Source organism: Botrytis deweyae (genome assembly GCF_014898535.1).
Source record: "Botrytis deweyae strain B1 chromosome Unknown BDEW_005, whole genome shotgun sequence".
Lineage (NCBI taxonomy): Eukaryota > Fungi > Ascomycota > Leotiomycetes > Helotiales > Sclerotiniaceae > Botrytis > Botrytis deweyae.
Window position 1 is genome coordinate 677117 of NW_024066212.1, and position 19535 is coordinate 696651.

The following is a 19535-nucleotide window of genomic DNA, read 5'->3' on the forward strand; positions in this document are numbered from 1 at the left end:
CTACTTCCTACGAAGCATTGGAAAATCCTCTTGTGGTCTTGAACATACACAGCCATGCGAGCGTGCTTACTCATCTGCTTATGTAGTCATATTGATCTATTCTGATTCGTCTGTTCGTAAAAACTTAAAAGTGGCTCCTCGCTTGGTCGGGATGCTATGTGATGAGCATCTATTACCGCTAGAAGTCTTGAACTTTGGAATGAAATCTAATCTTCCCTTCCGGTTTAGAATTCAATCAATATTATTTTCATATCCAAACTCATGCCGGAAACAATTTTTATTCAACTCTCTTTATAAAAATCTAAATCCTGCTTTAAATGAAGGGGTTTAAGTCTGTTGTAAAGTACTTTTTCAGGGGACAGGTAGTCGCTCATTTTAAGGTTATCTGATAAAACAGCCTTGGTGGACTTAGTGGATTGTGCACGGACCATGCTAAGATTTGGCATTCTGGGACACTTCCTTGTGCCTTCGTGGGGCAGATATAAACCAAACAACCCGGCAGACTACCAGTTGCTGCGCCGAAGTTTGAGCATGAAACTTAAAGATGAGGTTTAAAGTCGGCCGGCAGGTCGACGACTTACTTCTGTTCAAATGAAATCATTTCAATCATCGAGATGGCGAGAGGTCCGATTCTACAACGCAAGCGACGATCGGGTCCAAAGGTTAAAACAGGATGCGGAACTTGCAAGTAAGATCAAATTGCCCTCTTGTAGGCGGGACACCAACTTACACAGCTTTCAGAACCAGGAGAATCAAGTGCGACGAGGCCAAACCGAGTTGCCAACGGTGTTCAACGACCGGACGAAAGTGCGATGGGTACAGTAGCGATATTATGATTTCCAGTCAGAAATTCACGGACTGTATAAACCTCATTCAACAAATCTCTGTCCACATACCCGGGAACGCAGAAGAAAAAAGAAGCTTCGATTTTTTTCTTCGAAATACAGCAGCGGAGCTATCTGGATACTATGATTCCTCATTTTGGGGAAACCTTATACTGGCTGCTTCTACAAAAAAGCCTTCTTTACGGCACGCCGTGATAGCACTAGGAGCCTTGCATGAAGACTTCTCACGGAAGAGGCTGCAATCCGCTCCATCATTCGAGAACCAAAACACCCAATTGGCACTAAGTCAGTACTCGAAAGCCATAGGAGCACTGCGGAGGTCTTTATCACATGGGAAAGAAGAGCCGCTCACGGCGCTCATGGCCTGCATACTGTTCGTCTGCTTTGATAGCCTGCGAGGCTATTATGAATCAGCAATGGTCCATCTTCAAAGCGGGCTTGGAATTCTGCGGGATATAAGGAAGTCTTCTACAAGGAATCAAATCATCGAGGAAAAAATTGCTCCTCTTTTCAGGAGACTGTCGTTACAGTCTATCATTTACGTTGAGACGAAAAGTAAGCATGATAAGATAAACTTTGTTGAAAAGTTGATAGACGTCTCCGGGAAAGATGGTGTAATTTTTGAAAAGTTTAAAAGTATAGAAGACGCTCGGAATGCTTTAGATGAAGCCATGGATGGGTTATTCAGGTCATTCTATATGATGGAGTAAGCAAACTATGTCCTTCTATGTTGAAGCTTCGAAATCAATTCCATTTACTAAGCACATGCTAACTTGAAAATATACAGGCGTTTCCTACCTATCATTTTACAACCCACAGAAAGCCTCGCTACATTCGACAAATACACATCTCATTTATTCCTCTGGAACCTTGCATTTGAACAATTTATGTTATCCAAAAGCAAGGATTTCACCAGCAGGGAAGTGCAAGGTGCTGCACTCTTGAAAATACATCACACGACTTTGAATATCATGGCTAGCATGTTTCCTGACATCAGTGATATGACAGTTGTGATTGATATGGTAGACACAGATAGGTTCTTGAAATATCTGGACGACTTTCAAATCATCATCGACTTGTCAAGGTCGCTAATCGTAGCTGCGGAACAGGATGCGATGAACGGAAGGCCGCCGCTTACTTTCAGCAGTGATTTTGGCATTATAGGACCGCTTTATTACGTCTGTATCCACTGTCCTACCCCCTCCATTCGAGAGACAGCAATGGAGCTAATGTTAAGATGTCCGCGACGAGAAGGGATGTGGGATAATGCAATTGTCGCTCAAATGATCCAACAATTCTGGGAACTGGGAGCAAGGCACAAAGAATCGCAAAATATGGGTTTTGAATTAGATGAAAATGGATTGCCAGTGCCTTTCAACGACCGGGGAATTGTTCACTACGCATTTTTCGGTCGACCAACAGCAGTGAAAACAACTGACCTCTGCCAATCTACTCCTGCAGACTTTTCTCCTTCTGAGCCAGTGAAATTTCCACCATCTTGGGGATTGTGACCGAATCTAACGACGGATGGGAATAGGACACGTCAAAATACAGAAGCGGGCGCCCTAACTTTGCTGGGTGAAGTAATTGCACAGTAACATGGTCTGTACGGACACGTCATCGATACAATACGTCCATCGAAATGGCACGCGCTAGTATTTGATTGATTCCGTCTCTATTAGCCTATCGTGGTGTCGAGGTTGTGCAGAATATGAGAAAAACCTAGTGGCGCGAGATAACAATCAATGTACTACTGAGCACGTATGCATATGTAAATTAAGGATTTGAAAAACATGTTGTCAAACATTGCATGCTCGGCCATGTTTGGAATGAAGTAAAACAGAATATTTTCTCCGAGTGCGCGGGATCAGGGCAAAGGACATGGGCGCGACTAGGCGGCAGAGGAAAGCTAGAGCGGCACTCGGCAGCATCGACGAAACGATCAACAGTGTTATCAGCGACTATAATTCTCTTGCTGCATATTGATTTACTGGTATTAGAATAGCTTTGGAATAATTATATACTGATCAAATCAAACCTATATAGATTTGCGACGAATGTATTAAGACACTGGAACCTTGTGTTTTTTTCTTTTCACCCTGAAGTCGACTAAGTAGACCTTTCATTGTGCCAATGTTCTTTTTGTTTTTTCTTCGTCCCTGGAAATGAGTTCAACAGTTTCTATCTATGCAAGGACGGGGTATCTTTACTGTTATATGGGAATTTTCAAGCATTAGTTCTTCGGGGATGGTACATATGGCAGATCAATTCTGTAAATAGTAATGTTATTCCGGATACAGTGTCCTAAATGTTTCCGTTTCTTGAGCATGTAAATATCTTTATTTTAGCGAGCTTCAAAGCTCCTCGAAATTCGAAGTTCATGACTATCCTGTCGAAGCGAGAATAGTATGTCCGATGTGGCTCTTTGTTTTTCTCATGTTATATTATCCGTCGATTAATTTCTTGTGGGAGTTCCAGTTTGTCTTTAGAGTAGGAGATAATGAGTGCGGTTTAAATTTCTATCAAGTCTCCTTGAGATAAATAAGGTTACGTATTGATGTTATTGTTTGTTGTCCTGTCGTTTAGCATCATTCCCCTATTCAGATTGAATCAAAAAACCATCAAAGGTTAGTTTATACTGATGTTGTAACCTAATAATATTAATCGCATACAGGGTCCTCTATTGTAGCTAGTGCTTCGAATCATAAAATACCAATCTATACTACCTACCTAGTATGCTTATAATATATATATCTGAGAAGATATAACACTTAATAATTGAGAACATTTTAACCTCATGAAGGATTTTGTTAGAAATTTTTCTGATTAATGTTTCTAGTTACGATGTGAGTGAATCAAGCGCTGGATATTAGTGTTCTGGATATACTATATTCGACTGGGTAATACGATTTCAATTCTACAGAATAACAACGACGTCATCATTCTAGTCGAGATTATTTCACTCTCAAAATTCACTTTGCAAACTTCGATTTCACATTTTTCTTTTCACTCATGCAGTCATTGTATTTAGTTGGTATGATAATGATGTATTTATTCATCGATCCTATCAATATTCCTCGGAACCCTGGATAGATACAAAATGGGACGAATAGACTTTCAGCCCATCATATATCACTCCCCATCCGCAAGTTCCGCCCACACAGGCTTTGCATATTGAATTTCCCAAATGCATAGCCAGGTCCTCTCCCAATTTCTCCGTCACATCTTCATCCTTGCCATAAAAATAGTCCCGTGCTAGTAGCACTAGCACTGCTTCTCTATGCGCCTAAAGATATGACAATCCGATCATATCATATCCCTTCTGCTAGTCCCAGCAGTATCCCCCCCACGAATGACTTTTCAGAAAGACATTCCTCAAATCTCGAGCGACATGCGTAAGAGCGTTTGGAAGAAGCTCACGAGAGCCCAAAGACCAAAGATGGCCGCGGCGAGGATTAAGAAGACCAAGATGCCTTCGACAGTGTTGGTGTAGACCGATCTTGGTGTGCAGCACATGGAAATCATCTTGAATGTTTTTGATTGGTTCTATTTGTTCGTGTGTGTTCGGAAGTAGTGGGTATGGGACTTTTTGATGGATTTATTGGTGGGTTTGGTATCCGAAAGTCTGGTTTATGGTTTGGGTGATTGGTAGGTAGGCGACTTTTTCTTATTCGAAAATCCGATTTGGAGATTGTTTGAGTTCTCGAGTTTGGACTGTTGAAGAAGAAGAGAGAGGAGATGAATTGAATGGGTTGGATAGATCGGGAATGTTGGGTGCTTATAAAGGGGAGATGTAAGAGGGTTCGGTATTTTGTATATGTTTACGGCGATGAATACCTTGTGCAGTAGCCGAATGAATCAGTTCAGTACGAGATCTTGCATCGCTACCTACTTATACTGTTTCATAAGTCAATGTTCTATTCATTGAATGATATTGATTCTTATATAAGCGAATGTTTATCTAGGCTTCAGAGCTCATATATTTTAGAGTGTGAAGCCTGATAGTGTAAACTAGAAGACTAGTTTCCACCCTGAAATATGTGACTTCACTTGATTATATGACCGTATTCAAACTTACGAGAGATAGATTCACTTACTAGTTATCTCATAATCAGTTACTTTGATACTATTTCCTAGTCAAGCGAGGATGAGTTGAACCTTGGAAGACCGTAGTCACCTAATATACCAGTAAAGAGTTTTTTGAAAAATATAGCCATATGGATGATAGATATCGCATGTCAAGAAACAAGTGATCTAGCGGATTTGCATAAATACATATAAAGTGTGACATTCTTCAGAACAGGAGGGTGTTTACTACTTTGATTATACGGCAGATATATAACGTAAATTCATACGGCTATTAGCTTAGAAATCATAGTTTCTGAAGAGAGAGACAGCAGACGGATTTTAGAGTGCCCACTCATTGAAGTTTGAGAATATAGATTCGTATATCCATTGTTCGGATATTATTTTCTATTCTCGTACTATTTGATAGGATGGAATACATTAAATGACTCTACAGGGTGATGGGAATTAAGATCTGATTTGATCTCAGTTTTTTGAAATGTAATGAAATATCGTGATATGTATACATAGTGGGTAGGAGAGGTATTGATGGATCAGTAATAAGTCATCAAGGAGAAATAAAAATAGTCATCATAACGTTAGACTTTCGACGTTCGACACGGGTATAATTCAGAAAATGATGTTAGCGCTAACAACATTATGCCCGAACCCTAAATAGAAGGACTAGAAAACAAATCGCTAAGACATATATGCATCTCGTATTGTTATTATCCTTCTCTTCAATTCACTTTTTAAGGAGGTCGAATTTCGAATCAGGGATTTGCGACTCTTGTGGTGTATGTTGCTAGCCACCGGGATACTCTTCCATGATTGAAGGCAAGTAGAATGAGAGGTACCGACACCGCGAAGGAAGTTCCTACTACGATGATATTAGTGGGAAAACATTGCAGTGTCGCGGTACAACTATTTTCATGGCATGGATACATACACATGTACTTGAGAACATAGCTCATGGGCAGCTTCCCATTATGATCCAGGGGGAATTTGTCCATTTCTATAGCAAAAAATGCTGCTACGAACGATAACGGTAGCTGCTGCGGTCAGATGATGTCTCTAGTAGTGAAGTGGCCACTTACAAACAAAATAGTGACCACTGTAAAGATCATGAGAGTCTTCCCTTGTTGCGAACCTTGATCAGCCTGCACTTGTGCAAATCTCGCAAGCTCCAAACTTTCGGTTGCTTGTCTATTCGCCGAGTCAGCCTCTGATATGTTGGCTTGCTTTTGTTTGAGATCGAGGAGGTGGTTGAGCTAATGACAATGTCAGCATTCCTTTGTCCAAATTATGTCTGGCTTGATGGAAGCTACTGCGATATATGTCTTCTCTGCCAATTGATCCATGTGATCAATTCTATGCAAATGATTCTCGATCACTTTATTTTTTTCCACCATAAATTCGCCAGATTGGCTTTTACCTTTGTCCCTGTTGCCGTCTAAAATCTGGGTTAATAAATCTACGATTTCCTGTGAGCTTCTGCTATCATCGTTCTCTTTGTGGCGCTAATTCGTTTCCGAACTTGATAGACTTTCTTTCCTGCCTTGGGAGTCCGAAATTCCTGTCATCATCCTGAATAAGCTCTTCTTCTTACTATTCTCTTCATCTGGAATGACCAAGTCAAGCGATAATTCTGGCTTGTCTAGACTTTGATTCACATCAGGTTTTGTCTCTGGCATTGCAGCAATTTTCCCTGCCTGAATACTTTCTTGTACTCGGGCATGGCCTCTGGCTACAACTGATGCGAAATCATTCATAACATTCAGTTGGTCTGTCAGAACCATGCGCAAAATTCCAAGCTCATCACGGATATCCTTTATTTCCACCAATAAATGAGTCTCCGCTGTGATGTTGAAAGATGGCTTTTCTGGGTTCCCAATAGCCGCGTTTGCGCGGTCTAGCGTGTGAGCAAACTCCAAATAGCACTTTGCTTCTTTGTCAATCTACAGTTGTTAGCTATCCCCTAGCTCAATGTTAGAGAGGTACCTACCAACGACCCGATAGAGCGCTCAAAGAACTCGAAAAACTGAAACTCGTCCGGGATTTCGTGAGGATTGAAAACGTTTGCACACATATCCGTGATCAGTTTTGCCAGCTGGTATGCAGATTCAATTGAAGGCCGAGACGACTTTTGCAGGTGTCTCAAAATCATTTGATGCACGTCCAATGGGCTCTTATCTCGAGGCACTTGGAATTGATTCCCCCCATCAAAGTCGCTAGGCTTATTGTGAAGACTCTCCGTGTTTGATGTAGGCACATCATTCTTGTTAGAATTATTGTTGACGGTATGATTTGGATTCTCTTGTGTGATAGTTTTTTTGGAGCAAATTCGAGCAGTGGAATCATGCGGATTCGGCAACCCAATATTCTGTGCATCCCAGCGTTGAGGGAAGCAGCTTATTACAGTATCTTAGTTACGAATCGTCAGCAAAGTCCATGGCATCCATCTCAGATTCTCGCTTACCATCGTTAATAATCCAGAGCCACAGCTGGTCTACCATAAACATTTTGGGGTCACTGCTATTCTTTGTAAACCGATACACTATTTGATCGTTGTCTCTGGTCGAATGAGAGACGTTTTCAGATATCTCGAGATGGGTATAGAAATATTGATCAAGAGTCCGTCGTACTTGAATAGAAGGGATTCGTTCCGAAATCCCCAGTGGCAAATAGCCGTTGATTAAACACTCGTCAGGCGTCATTTCCTCTGGTTTGAGTGACTCTCCTGCATTTACTGCATCTCCAACTCCTCCTCCATGTTCATCAATGCCTCTCTGCTCTGATATTGATGGCTGAATTGCAGCGTCTTGCTTTCTGTAACTTTCAGGTCGAATTTCAAAGGTTCTTTGATTCCCAAGAGAATGTATGTTCTCATCAGCAACATTCGTATCTTTACCTGTGGTTTCACTGGCTCTTTGAATTTTTACACCCAGTCCATTAATTGGTTCTGATTCGGGATTCTGATTAATGTTATCAAAATTCCTGCAATGTGCGCCCTTTTCCATATCATGATCACCAGTATTAGCTTCCCATTTCACCGATCTACCTTTTCTCATATTTTTGAAACTCCGAGTAAGCTGATGAAGAATCTCTTCTACAGATATCTGAAGTCGACTTCTTGTAGTTGGTTTTTGCATAGTCTCACAATTTTCAATGCAGACCTTCTCATCCGAATTCGCGTTTCCCTGGTCTATCTGGCAAGCCTGGGGACTCGACAAGTCTTGTCGTTCTCTAACTTGTCGTATAGCCCTAGCCATCTTCAGGTACGCCCTATGAGTTTCGAAGTGGAGGTAGGGAACATGTTTCTCGTATCAGTCATTGAAAACTAGGCGTCTTGTGCCAGCTGTGCTTACGAATATCATAACTTGTTCACCAACAGCTAACGTATCCGATGACATTCCAAATTTTGATACAGGTTGCTAGACCAACAGAGGTCAATCATCCCGTTCCTTGGAAAATACTAGATGGTTATTTTACCTCGAATGCACGGCATATTGGCCGCATGAAAGTAGAATGGGCAGTAGTTGTGCAATATTGTCGGCGAGCAGAATTCGTTAGCGAAAGATTAGATCTCGACTCACTGATCAAAGTAATACCACGGTCTTGAAGTATACGGGCTGTCAATGCCTAAACACCAGTCAAGCGCAAGTTAGCAATGCATAATAGAGCTGCGATCTAAGATATTGTACCTCCACCCATTCCATCTGATGTGTGATTAGTATATACACTAGAATCATTAGTACATCAAGTAGGGCTGCTTACATTGTTTGCTGGGAGATGATACCATCTCAAGCGAGGACGATTGTCAGAATATGATTTATCCATTATCGCCTGTGGGCCTGTGGCTCCGTAAAGGATCTCATAGATCGGCTTCGTAACATGGACTCTTTGCTCGCGATCAGCAACAAAAAAGTCAACGATATTAACTTCAAACTCATGACAAGCAAAAACTTTGCTGGCTCTCTCATTAGAGTTCAGGATATGAAGCTCCTCGTATGCCTTCGTAGATAGAGAGTATCGTGTTTATTCCCAAGCACCGGTGGCCCATCGAGGACCTGATGAGAACGCAGTAGTTCTTTCAATTCATTGTCTCCTTCTACAAGCAAGTCGACTGCTTTGCCACTGTTGAGCAGAATGGCTTTACTTGCCCCGCGCCTTAGGAGCAGTTCAGCAAGATGTAGATCGCGTTTCATAACGGCAGCGAATAATGGGGTAAATCCATCGACATTGGTTGTCTCTATGTCGGCCCCCGCATCAATAAGTATCCTAGCTACTTCTATTCAACCTCCTTCGACGGCCTGATAAAGCGTCGTGCACTTCGTCAAGTTGTTGAAAGACTCCACATTGGCCCCATGTTGGAGAAGTAACTCGACAATGGGGGTGCAACCAGAGGCAGCTGCAATATACAATAGCTTACAACCGTCCGAATCAGCAAGCTCAATGGTATAGTGAGCATACACTCCAAGAAGATTGCGCACACGGTCATGCTCCTTGCTTTTTACTGCTTCGTAGAGTGCGTTGAAATTTCCTGAATCCTGTTCGGTATAATTTGGTATGGCCAGAGACCTGATACGTGCAGGTTCTCTGCGGTACTTGGGCTGGGCAACCATGGCAAAAATTTCCAAAGGTTAAGAATTTAATTCCAACAATACTGGTAAATCGAAGTTGTTACCCCCTTATAGATTTGTTGTCATAATTTATTTGAGGAAGAATGAGCTACGCTCAAGCTTGAGTGTTCGCATTCTTCTACGTGTTTATCTAGTGTTCAAGGCGCACCGAGAGCCTGTCTGCACAGGAGCATTTTCTCATGTATGCAAATGCTGGTGACCGAATACATGGTTCCACAGACGCAATCAGCCATATACGCAGCTCCCATACGATGGACACCTATAATGCGTTAAGCTGAATGGTTAGAGTTATCATGATGAGGGCTGATAGGGGGCCACCACTGTAACCACACTCTTAATGACATATCATTGTATGCAAATCGTGTATCACCTTTGTCCTTGAGCGAATGAACTATAAAAGATCAGTAGAATTATAAGAAATTTGATTATTGACAGGTAGGTAGGTACTCAATTTTTGTCTTCATGTCTTTCAGCGTCAACTTGGCGCTGAGGGGAAATTGATATAACTACCTAGGTAGCCAGGAGTTTCATAGTGTTACTAGGAAAAGAAGTTTGTATGGTACTCACTATAAGACAAAGTAATTAGAAACATCCCAATATACAAGTTTACAACTTTACCTCAATACCTACCTATACCTATCTACTTACACATATAAATACATACAAAAAGCTACTTTAAAACTATTCCTCTTCAGATATCCTCAACAACTCCAGCTATCCTTAGAAAAAATATTACTCTACCCGAATCTCGATATCATAACCATAACATCATCTCTCTCATCATCATCTCTCTCATCAAAGCGAAAAGCATATATAATCTAATGAATAATCTAATAAACACTCTCCCTTACAAACTAAACAAAAAAAAGAAGACAAACGAAAACTTAATAAATATAGATGAAGAATGCGAGAAAGGATTTCCAAATTTCCAAATTTCTAAATTTCACTATTAGCTGATACGTTCTAATTATAATTTTACTTTACTTGTAATTATATGTATTTATGCAAATGGATAAGATGGATGGATGGATGGATAGATAGATAGATGGATATACCTCTCTCCACTTCTCTCTAAAATCTAAGAAAAACAACTCTAATGAAAACAAGAATGAAAACAAGAATGAAAACAAGAATGAAAACAAGAATGAAAACAAGAATGAAAACAAGAATGAAAACAAGAATGAAAACAAGAATGAAAACAAGAATGAAAACAAGAATGAAAACAAGAATGAAAACAAGAATGAAAACAAGAATGAAAACAAGAATGAAAACAAGAATGAAAACAAGAATGAAAAAGAAATGAAAAATACCATTGAACTAGACATTACAACTATTTCCCCTTACAATTTCTGCGTGTTGTTTTCCTCCCTTCACCTCTCACCTTGTCGTCATCGACACTTCTCTTCTCTATTAAACCACTTCACTATATCTCCCATTCATTTCTCGTCTCTCCTCTCTCCTCTCTCACCCTCATCTCCTTTCACCCCTCCAACCTATCACCCGTCCAACCTATCACTCCTCCACCACCCCACCACCCCACTTCCATCTCTTCCCCCTCCAACCTATCATCCCTTTCCCTTGTCACCCCTCTCACCCCCTCAAAGTCGGATCCCCACACTCCAAATCAAACCACACATTCGGCACACTCGGAATAATGCTATCCAAGCTCTGCGCCACGCTTCCTCCAAAGAGATCACATCTGGGTGCGCCCGTGCCGGGTTCCGGATAGAAGGAGTAGGATACGCATCCTTTGTCTATGCCGTAGACGCCCTTTTGTGGTGATTAGTTACATCATTCGAAAAATTTCGAAACTTCATTTTCAAGTGAAGATGAAGATGAAGTGAAGAGGAATAGAGCAAGGGGGAAGAGAGAAAAGAAGAAGACTCAATCAAGATAGGAAAATGAACAAACAAGCGCAAGAAAAGAAAAGAAAACCCAAAACTCACATCACAAAACTCCCAACATCCCTGCAACGTAACCGGTACCCCAGCCTTATCCTCCACAAACTCGGCGAGGAAATAATCTCCAACGGGTAAACCATGGAGTCCGCAATGGACAGCGGCGGGATTCGGGGTGCCGCTGGCTTGGATGGTGGTGACGGTCGTGGTGAAGGCGATGGTGGTGCTGGGGTGGAGATCGGTGGTGCCGGTGGAGATGGGGAGGGCGGGGAGGGAGGAGGAGGAGGAGGTGGATGAGATGGGAGTGGAGAGAAGGAGAGAAGATGAGGATGAGAGGGACGATGAAGATGAGGAATAGGGAATCGTAGTTGTAGAAAAAAGAAGAGTCGTCGAAGTCGATTCTTGAGTAGAAGTCGCTGGAGTCGATGTTGCTGATATCAATGACGATGTTGACGACAATGATGACAATACCCACGATGACGAATTACCCGATATAGAAGGTCCTGCACTCACACTAGTCCCCGTTCCTGTTTCCAGTGCCGAAGAAGAAGTCACACTCGCGTTCCCCAGACTCGTCGTCCAAACTCTGCTCGATGTCTCCACTGGAGTAACTGTCCAAATCCCCGTCGAATTGCCTCCACTAGTCACTGCTCCCGAAGGCGAGCCCGAAGGCAACGGTGTGGTGGTCCAACTCGCCGATGCGGATACGGGGGTTGTAGATGGTAAAGGAGTGAGAGTCCAAGAACCGCTCTCGATAACAGTAATCCATTCTGTGCTAGTGCAGCTTTCGGTAACGGTAACGATGCTGGTGGGGAGTGCAGAGCAGAGAGTGAGTGATGTGTTGTCGATGATGAGGGTTGCTGAAAGGGTGGATGTTGGTGATGGTGATGTTGATGTTTCGATTACAACGGGAGTAGCTGAAAGAATTGGATCTGTAACTGTAGAAACAATCGAAACTGTAGTCGAGAGACCTCCACCTGCCGAAACCAAGACATTTGTTGCCAAAGAGCTAGCAATAGACGAGCTCGATACAAATGTCGAAAAGGAAGTACCAGAAACCGTAGTACTAGTTCCTGTTTCTTCAGCCACCAAATGCGGGTGTGTAAATGGTAAAAGTGATCGAATCGAATTGTTGGAATCATCATCATCATCGTCGTCGTCATCGTCGTCATCATCATCGCCACTCCACGAACCACCTCCATGTCCATGTCCACCTTTTCCCGAATCAGTACTCCACGGCCAACCCCATCGTTTTACTTGAATTTGTTCCTGAGGATTCTTTAGTAAATTTACAAATATCTCCATTCAAAGCAAAAGATAAAAAAAGAGGGGATTCAAGAAAGCGAAATAACATACAATTTTCTCGCTCGGTTGAGGAACCGCCGAAACGACATTGGACAAAACGGCGATAGCGCCGACAACAGTAAGAAGCTGCATTGTACTTCCGAATTAACTTGAGATGTAAACACTAGCCAAATAGCAAGCTAATAAGTAGAACCTTTAGTAAATATAAGGAAGTGTAAAGGAGTACCAATCAAGTGATTAATATCACCAAAGAAGAGAGTGGAGAAATGAACGACTTGAGATGAAGGGAAAAGACTGTGATTTCGTATTCGAGCTACTATCTAGCTATTCACTTTTTGAAAGGATATTCATCGTATCTTATAAGTATATCGAGAAACACTTCTCTTCTCTCAATAACCCTACTCCTTGGTAGATTATTGATAGTATTCTCATCAAGGCGAGGGACACCATCAACTCATAAGAAAGGGGGTTCCAAGTGCAAGGGAGCACAAATATTTACCGAACCAAGGCAAGGAAAAGAAAGTAGAGCAACAAATAATTCACATACACTTCACAAATTCAAATTCATCTCGCCCTTTCATAGTAGCTAACGGACTGTCATTCAACCTAATCATCCATGCCACTTTCGTTATTCCTATTTACAGTTTGGGAAAAATTCAAATAACCTCTGCAATGCTACCATACCAATCCCTTGATAACGCCGAATATAATGCTCCTTGGGAAATAAACCCATTCCCTCAAAAATGCTGAAGGGGTATCGTACAATAATGTATGAGCAAGGGAAAGTACTGATTGACATTCAGTATTCCAATTTTTGCTAGATATGCAGATCTAGACAATTCGACTGTGGAGTACAGCAGGGACGAATCGGAATTTTGTACTGAAGCCGTGTAATTTGAACAGCGCATCCCGTAAACAACTGACTTCTTCAGTCCATAATCTCCTCATGAAACAAAACTTTCATAGACCATTCGTCATCGTGGTATCGTGGTTCAACAATCTCAATCCTCCCAAATAGTATCTAGATTCAAATCACCTCGTCTTTCAGCGCCACAAACACTCCAACGTTTTCTCTTGTCTCGTGTACCAAACCCTCCCAAAACTCTGTTACGCCCTCCTGAAGTATCTAATCCTCTGGATTTGGCATCTTCACCTTCAAACCCATCCGCCGCATCTGCTGCAGCTTTCAACTGAGCAATTCTCTCTGCTTCCAAGGCAGCTTCTTCTGCATCTGGTGTATCAGGTATTGTTTCCAAACTGGATATACTTGGGCTGCGAGATCGAGTCGAGGTAGGCGTGGAAGGAACTGACGAAGATGCATATGAACCAGGATAATACAATGAACTGGTGGGATTATTGGATGTGAGGTAAGATTCGCCGAATTTCATAGTGTGGTATGATGGGGATGAAGTCGACGAAGTCGATGAGGATGGTGTCGTGGGTGTTGTGCCACTGTAGAAAGGACTTGTTGGTGCAATCTGTCGTAAAGGAGAGGCTGGTCTTCGTACTCGTGTATAACTACCATTGGAAGGTATACCCAAAATTGGTGAGGCACTTCGATCTGCCATTTTTGGAGTATCTTCCTCTATCGCTGACTGTCCATCTTCACTAATATTGATCAAAGCACGGTTCGGAAAGCCTGGGAACACTTCATCTGCTGGTTTTCTGGGTATGCGAACTCGAGCTGGTGAACTCAAAGGACTCGCGGGTCTCTGAGGAGACATGAGTAAATGACCAGCCCCATTTACGCCTGGGAGTGATTGTGCGCGCGACATTGGAGGTGCGAGAGCACTGCCGTTTGATCTTGATCTAAAATGACCTCTAGCATATGGTGAGGTATTTCGAGGGCGAAAAGGAATTGAAGGAGTAACAGGAGATGACCATCCTGGAGAACGAGGGGTTTGAGGAATTGGATCTGTAGTTCGACGAAGATTCGGAGGTCTGCTAGATTGTTCTCGATCCTTTATCGGAGTTTGACTATCGTAGAGGGCAGATTCTTGTAATCGTAATCTTGGTACTGGAGATGCTCTGAATTCCTCGAGGGAGTGGAGTTCAGGCACGGGTTCCATGATTATATGCGTCCTTTGTGAGGATCCAATAACGGCATGGAACGGCTGTATTGGTGAATATATGATAAAGAAGTACAGGAAGGTAATATCGCGGGTAATTTCTTATTTGCTGCAATCGATAAGGAAAAATAGCCAAAATCTTTTTTTTGGATAATCTTGAGTCTTGACGTGTCTCTCTTCCTTGAGTGGTTAATATCTTTTCTCCAAGTTGAATTGGAAATCAATATTGTTTGGTGAAGGGTTGTAGTGTAGTGTTGTGTTGTGTTGTATTGTGTTGTATAGTATTTGTACAGTAATGTTTTCTTGGAAGTTTCGCGATACCAGCGCAAAGAGGAATGAAGAATGGGGGGAGAGAGAGAGAGGGAGGGAGGGAGAGAGGGATGATAAGAAAGGGAGTAGGTAGAAGGAGGAGTCTTTTCTCGTTCTCGTATTCTTCCCCTTTCCTATATAACAAATCAAGTCTCTCTGGTTTATGAAATAAAAAAGTAGCAAGTATCGAATTATCTGTAGAATGAAGAAGCGAAAATGAAGCCGGCCAAAATGGATTGATGTGATAGCGTATGGTTGGTTCATGTACTAGGTATACATTGCTCATGTGGATGTCATCATGTTCATGTTCATGTTCATCTTGATGTTCATATTGATGTTCATGCTCATGCTCAATGTTTACTAAGGTTGGGGAAGTTTTGTTTCTTATGAACCAGGAATTTCCTTAATATTATTATTGGGGGGGTGGGAGGGGGAGGGAGGGATGGGGGGAAGAAGAGCGCGATCATCTATCTCTTTTGGGGAGGCCGGTAGATGGAGTTGGTGAGTTGATGGATTGGAAAAAGATGCAGGAAAGAGCTTCCACTTCGGAGGTTTATCAATTTAAAGGGTCCTTTTCCTAGGTTCGTGAGTCGATCAATAGACTAATACTCAAGGTAGCAATAATCATTGAATAATGGAGAGAAAAGTATCGGTGAAGGAAAAACATTGGGAAAAGTGGCTAGGATGTGCATCCAAGGAGTTTGTGATCTTTTGTGTTGATGGATTGCTTTGATATCAAATGAGAAACGTGGAGAGATGAAACCAAGGGAGGGCTTAATAATAAGACTATAGATGGCATTACTTGATACTTGCGTGATACTATGAATCTAACTATGAATATGACTACGAGTATGGCTATGACCATAACTATGAAATACTAGTCGTCCTTCTCTTTTTCGTAGCTTAGGATCTAAAGAGAAAAGTCTTCTAGACTCAAGACTTCCAGAGTCTAGAAGAAAAGATTCCATTTTCACTACTTCGTACCGACACAGCAATAACATAAGGTTAGGTAGATACTCGTACTCAACCACGCACGCACACACGCATTTGGTTGAAGCAAACGCTTTCTCCCAAATATCAGTAATGGTGACGGTCACTCCGAGAGAAAGGATTGTGTCTAGATCGACGACTCCATACTACTCCATATTCCTCGCTACAATTCCTATCTTTCTCTCTTTACTACTCGAGTACCTCAAATATTATCAAGGAGTACCTAGTAGTTTATAGGTAGATATATATCTATATTTATATCTATTCATATATAATATATACATTTATTTATATTTATTTATATCTAACCGATATCCCTACTATATGCACGGCCCTGCTATGTGCACGCTCTTATTATTTATATAAAATATCATATTAAATTGAATTAGAAATTAAAAAAGCAATGAAATCATTTGAAATTTAAAATTAAGATAAATTGACTAAATTAATATAATGTTTTTAAATAAAAAATCTGAAATTCTGAAAATTTATAATAATAATATTAATAAATAAGATATTGAATTTTTATATAAGAAGTTATTTACTTATTAATATATCTTATAATAGAATCAGAAATATAAGTTTTATTTAAGGAAATTATGAATTCTTTTATATTATAATATAAAGTAATTGAAAAAATTAAACTTTTTTCTCAAAATTCTGAAATTATATCAATATTAAAATCTGATAGTTTTTAAAAAGAAAATTTATAAGAATTAATTATTAATAAAATAATAAATTTATAATATTTAATTGTACTTTTGAATTATATAATAATAATAATCTTTAAAATATAGAGAAATATATTAAAATTTATGATTTATTAATATTTTATTTAATTAAAGATTTAAAAATGAATACTAAGAATTTGATTTGATATAATATTAATTATAACATAAGCTTTTATTAATTATTATTGAAAATTTGATTTTTATAATCTTCAATTATATATATTCCATTTTAATATTAAAGAAAAAAGTTATATCAATTGATTTTTAATTTAATAAATTTTTTAAATATTTGAATTTTCAGGATTTATTAATATTAAAATAATTTTTGTTTAGATTTTCTTTTTTTAAAAATTGATTTAATAATATTTTGAATTACAAAAACTTTTTTCTTGAAAAAATATATACTATAATAATAATTTTATAATTAGAATTTCATTATATATTATAAAATCAAGATTTAAATAATTTTAAAAATAGAATTTTAAAAATAAAAGATTTATTTAAAGAATTTCTTTTAATTAAACTAAAATTTATATATTTTAACTTTCAATATAATTCATTTCAAAAAGATTATAATATTCAAAACTTTAATATTCAATATAAATTTAAATTTGTTTTAAAACTTATTTTTTAATTTCTTTAAGATAATAAAAATAATTAGAAAATCTAATAATTTATATTAAAATCAATTCTTATCACTTTTTTGATTTTTTTGATTTCTTTATAAGAATATCAATATCAAAAAATCTATTAAAATATTTTTTCATTCTATAAATAGACTTTGATATATTCTTTATTGAAAACTTATATATTAAAATCATATATTCCTTTTCTTTTATTATTCAATCGATTTTTGTTTTAATAATTTAAAATTTCGAAGAATCAAAATGAATAATATTATTGAATTTCAGAAGTAAATTTTATCTTATTCTAATGATTTTTGAATTTTAAATTGATTTTTATTTTGATTGAAAAAAACGTACATATAGTAGGGGCGTGCACGTAGCAGGGATATCGGTTATCTATATCTATTTATATACATTTATATACATCTATTGAGATCTATATATATAATATATACAATATATATACAACCAACCCATACAAAGGATTCAATTAATATTACTACCTGTAGGCAGAAAACAAATGCAACGAACATACCTCCTACCTCCTACCAACTCCACAAAAACCTCCAGACAAACAGTCATTCAATTCCTGTATTGGACCATCTACCCAGGACCTAGGGATATCATATCAACCCAACCCATGATAAACCACAGCGTTTAACAGAGTAAAACCACCAATCGAATCTCCACATCTCCCCAAAACAATGCACCCCATCTTTAAAATGCATCAACATACACATACATACATAGGTACATACATACCTACATACATACATACATTCAACGATCTGATCCTCCCACCCGCCAGCTTCCTTCCTGGATGCATGCATACCGAGGATAATTAAAGGGAATGGCGGTACCTAGGGGAAGGGGAGGCGTGCCATGATTTCGTATTCTTCCGACACTCGATCATGCAGCTGCGAGACTTATCTCTGTGTATATCGTATGTGTACCTGAACTGTAATAAATATATAGATATAGTTAATATATAGTTCTATGGAGGAGTACGAAAAAGAGTGTGGACCTCGGTTGCAATATCAAGTTATGATTTATTTACATGCTGGGTACTCCTTTCTCCTTATCCTGCTCCTTTCTCTACTCCATCCTCTATCCTCTATCCTCTACAATATCACAAAATATAACCATCCCCATCAAACTCACCAGCTTCTTCTCTCGTTCGTACAGAAAGATACCCATCATACTACCTTTCCTCCCTCCCTTCAGCTTTGTTCCCTCCCATCATTCCCACCGTGTCACAGATCATGCGGCTTCGAATCTTCTCCCGTTCCAAACTCCCTTCCATCACCTAGCATAATGTTTCATTTCAACCTTTCCAGCCCCTCCATAAAATAAAATAAAAACAATCCAAAAAAAAAAAAAACGGTTATGGCGGCGTCTTGAATGTTTGCAATCCATTCGTTCATGTACGATTATGATGTAGCTGCCACGCGGTATCATGCAGCATAGCATGATCTACAGTTGGACAAGCCAAAATGAGGACCAAACAATAAAATCGTGGAAGCGTACTGGGGAGCCGGAGCCAAGCCGCAAACCGCATCCTGAGGATGTAATTGCGTTTTCTTATGTTTGGAATTGAAATTTATACGATAGGCTACGGAATGATTATTTGTACCGTTTTTGGTGGTGGGTTGGCTAGAGAGAGGTAGGTGTATTGTTGTTCAATTGTACCGGTATGGTGATTTCTTCAGGTTTGGTGTGTACGGGCTGGGACTGACTCGTGTTTACGTGAACGAGTACCTTTTGTAATTCTCTATACAATGCCAGCTTGCTTGATGGATAGATAGCATGGAGAAGTGAGGGTTCACCTAGGGATTGTCCCACGTTCTTTGATAGATATAGATTTTTGCATTGCGGATAGCCATCGATCAGATAATCTTGAGTCATTGGTTTGGAATGGGATGAAGTTGAAGTTATCATGTTATATCTGGGTTTGTAAGACATGACATGAGATGGGACATTAGAGATAAATCTCCTTCTTTGTATAGGACTTTCATTATTAGGTAGAAGTACTGATGGATTTCTCGAAATCGAGG

General features: G+C 39.6%; 4 protein-coding genes across 4 annotated transcripts; 1 reads left to right on the plus strand and 3 right to left on the minus strand.

Annotated features, from left to right (window-relative positions):
- Positions 1-614: 614 nt before the first annotated feature.
- Positions 615-2356, plus strand: EAE98_002852 (uncharacterized protein; the record flags this gene model as incomplete). The annotated part of the gene is made up of 3 exons (XM_038950472.1): positions 615-688; positions 742-1551; positions 1633-2356. 3 exons carry the CDS (start codon positions 615-617, stop codon positions 2354-2356), a joined length of 1608 nt encoding a protein of 535 aa, XP_038813001.1.
- A 3327-nt stretch (positions 2357-5683) lies between these two features.
- On the minus strand, positions 5684-9535 carry EAE98_002853 (uncharacterized protein; the record flags this gene model as incomplete). The annotated part of the gene is made up of 13 exons (XM_038950473.1): positions 5684-5790; positions 5860-5962; positions 6008-6181; positions 6239-6363; positions 6520-6868; positions 6916-7334; positions 7390-8182; positions 8279-8344; positions 8403-8552; positions 8615-8629; positions 8688-8924; positions 8981-9162; positions 9211-9535. 13 exons carry the CDS (start codon positions 9533-9535, stop codon positions 5684-5686), a joined length of 3045 nt encoding a protein of 1014 aa, XP_038813002.1.
- Positions 9536-11143: 1608 nt separating this feature from the next.
- On the minus strand, positions 11144-12888 carry EAE98_002854 (uncharacterized protein; the record flags this gene model as incomplete). Its single annotated transcript, XM_038950474.1, has 3 exons — positions 11144-11323; positions 11500-12720; positions 12808-12888. 3 exons carry the CDS (start codon positions 12886-12888, stop codon positions 11144-11146), a joined length of 1482 nt encoding a protein of 493 aa, XP_038813003.1.
- An 869-nt stretch (positions 12889-13757) lies between these two features.
- EAE98_002855 (uncharacterized protein) lies at positions 13758-14825 on the minus strand (the record flags this gene model as incomplete). Its single annotated transcript, XM_038950475.1, has 1 exon — positions 13758-14825. The coding sequence occupies one exon, from the start codon at positions 14823-14825 to the stop codon at positions 13758-13760; it is 1068 nt and encodes a 355-aa protein (XP_038813004.1).
- Between the last annotated feature and the right edge of the window lie 4710 nt (positions 14826-19535).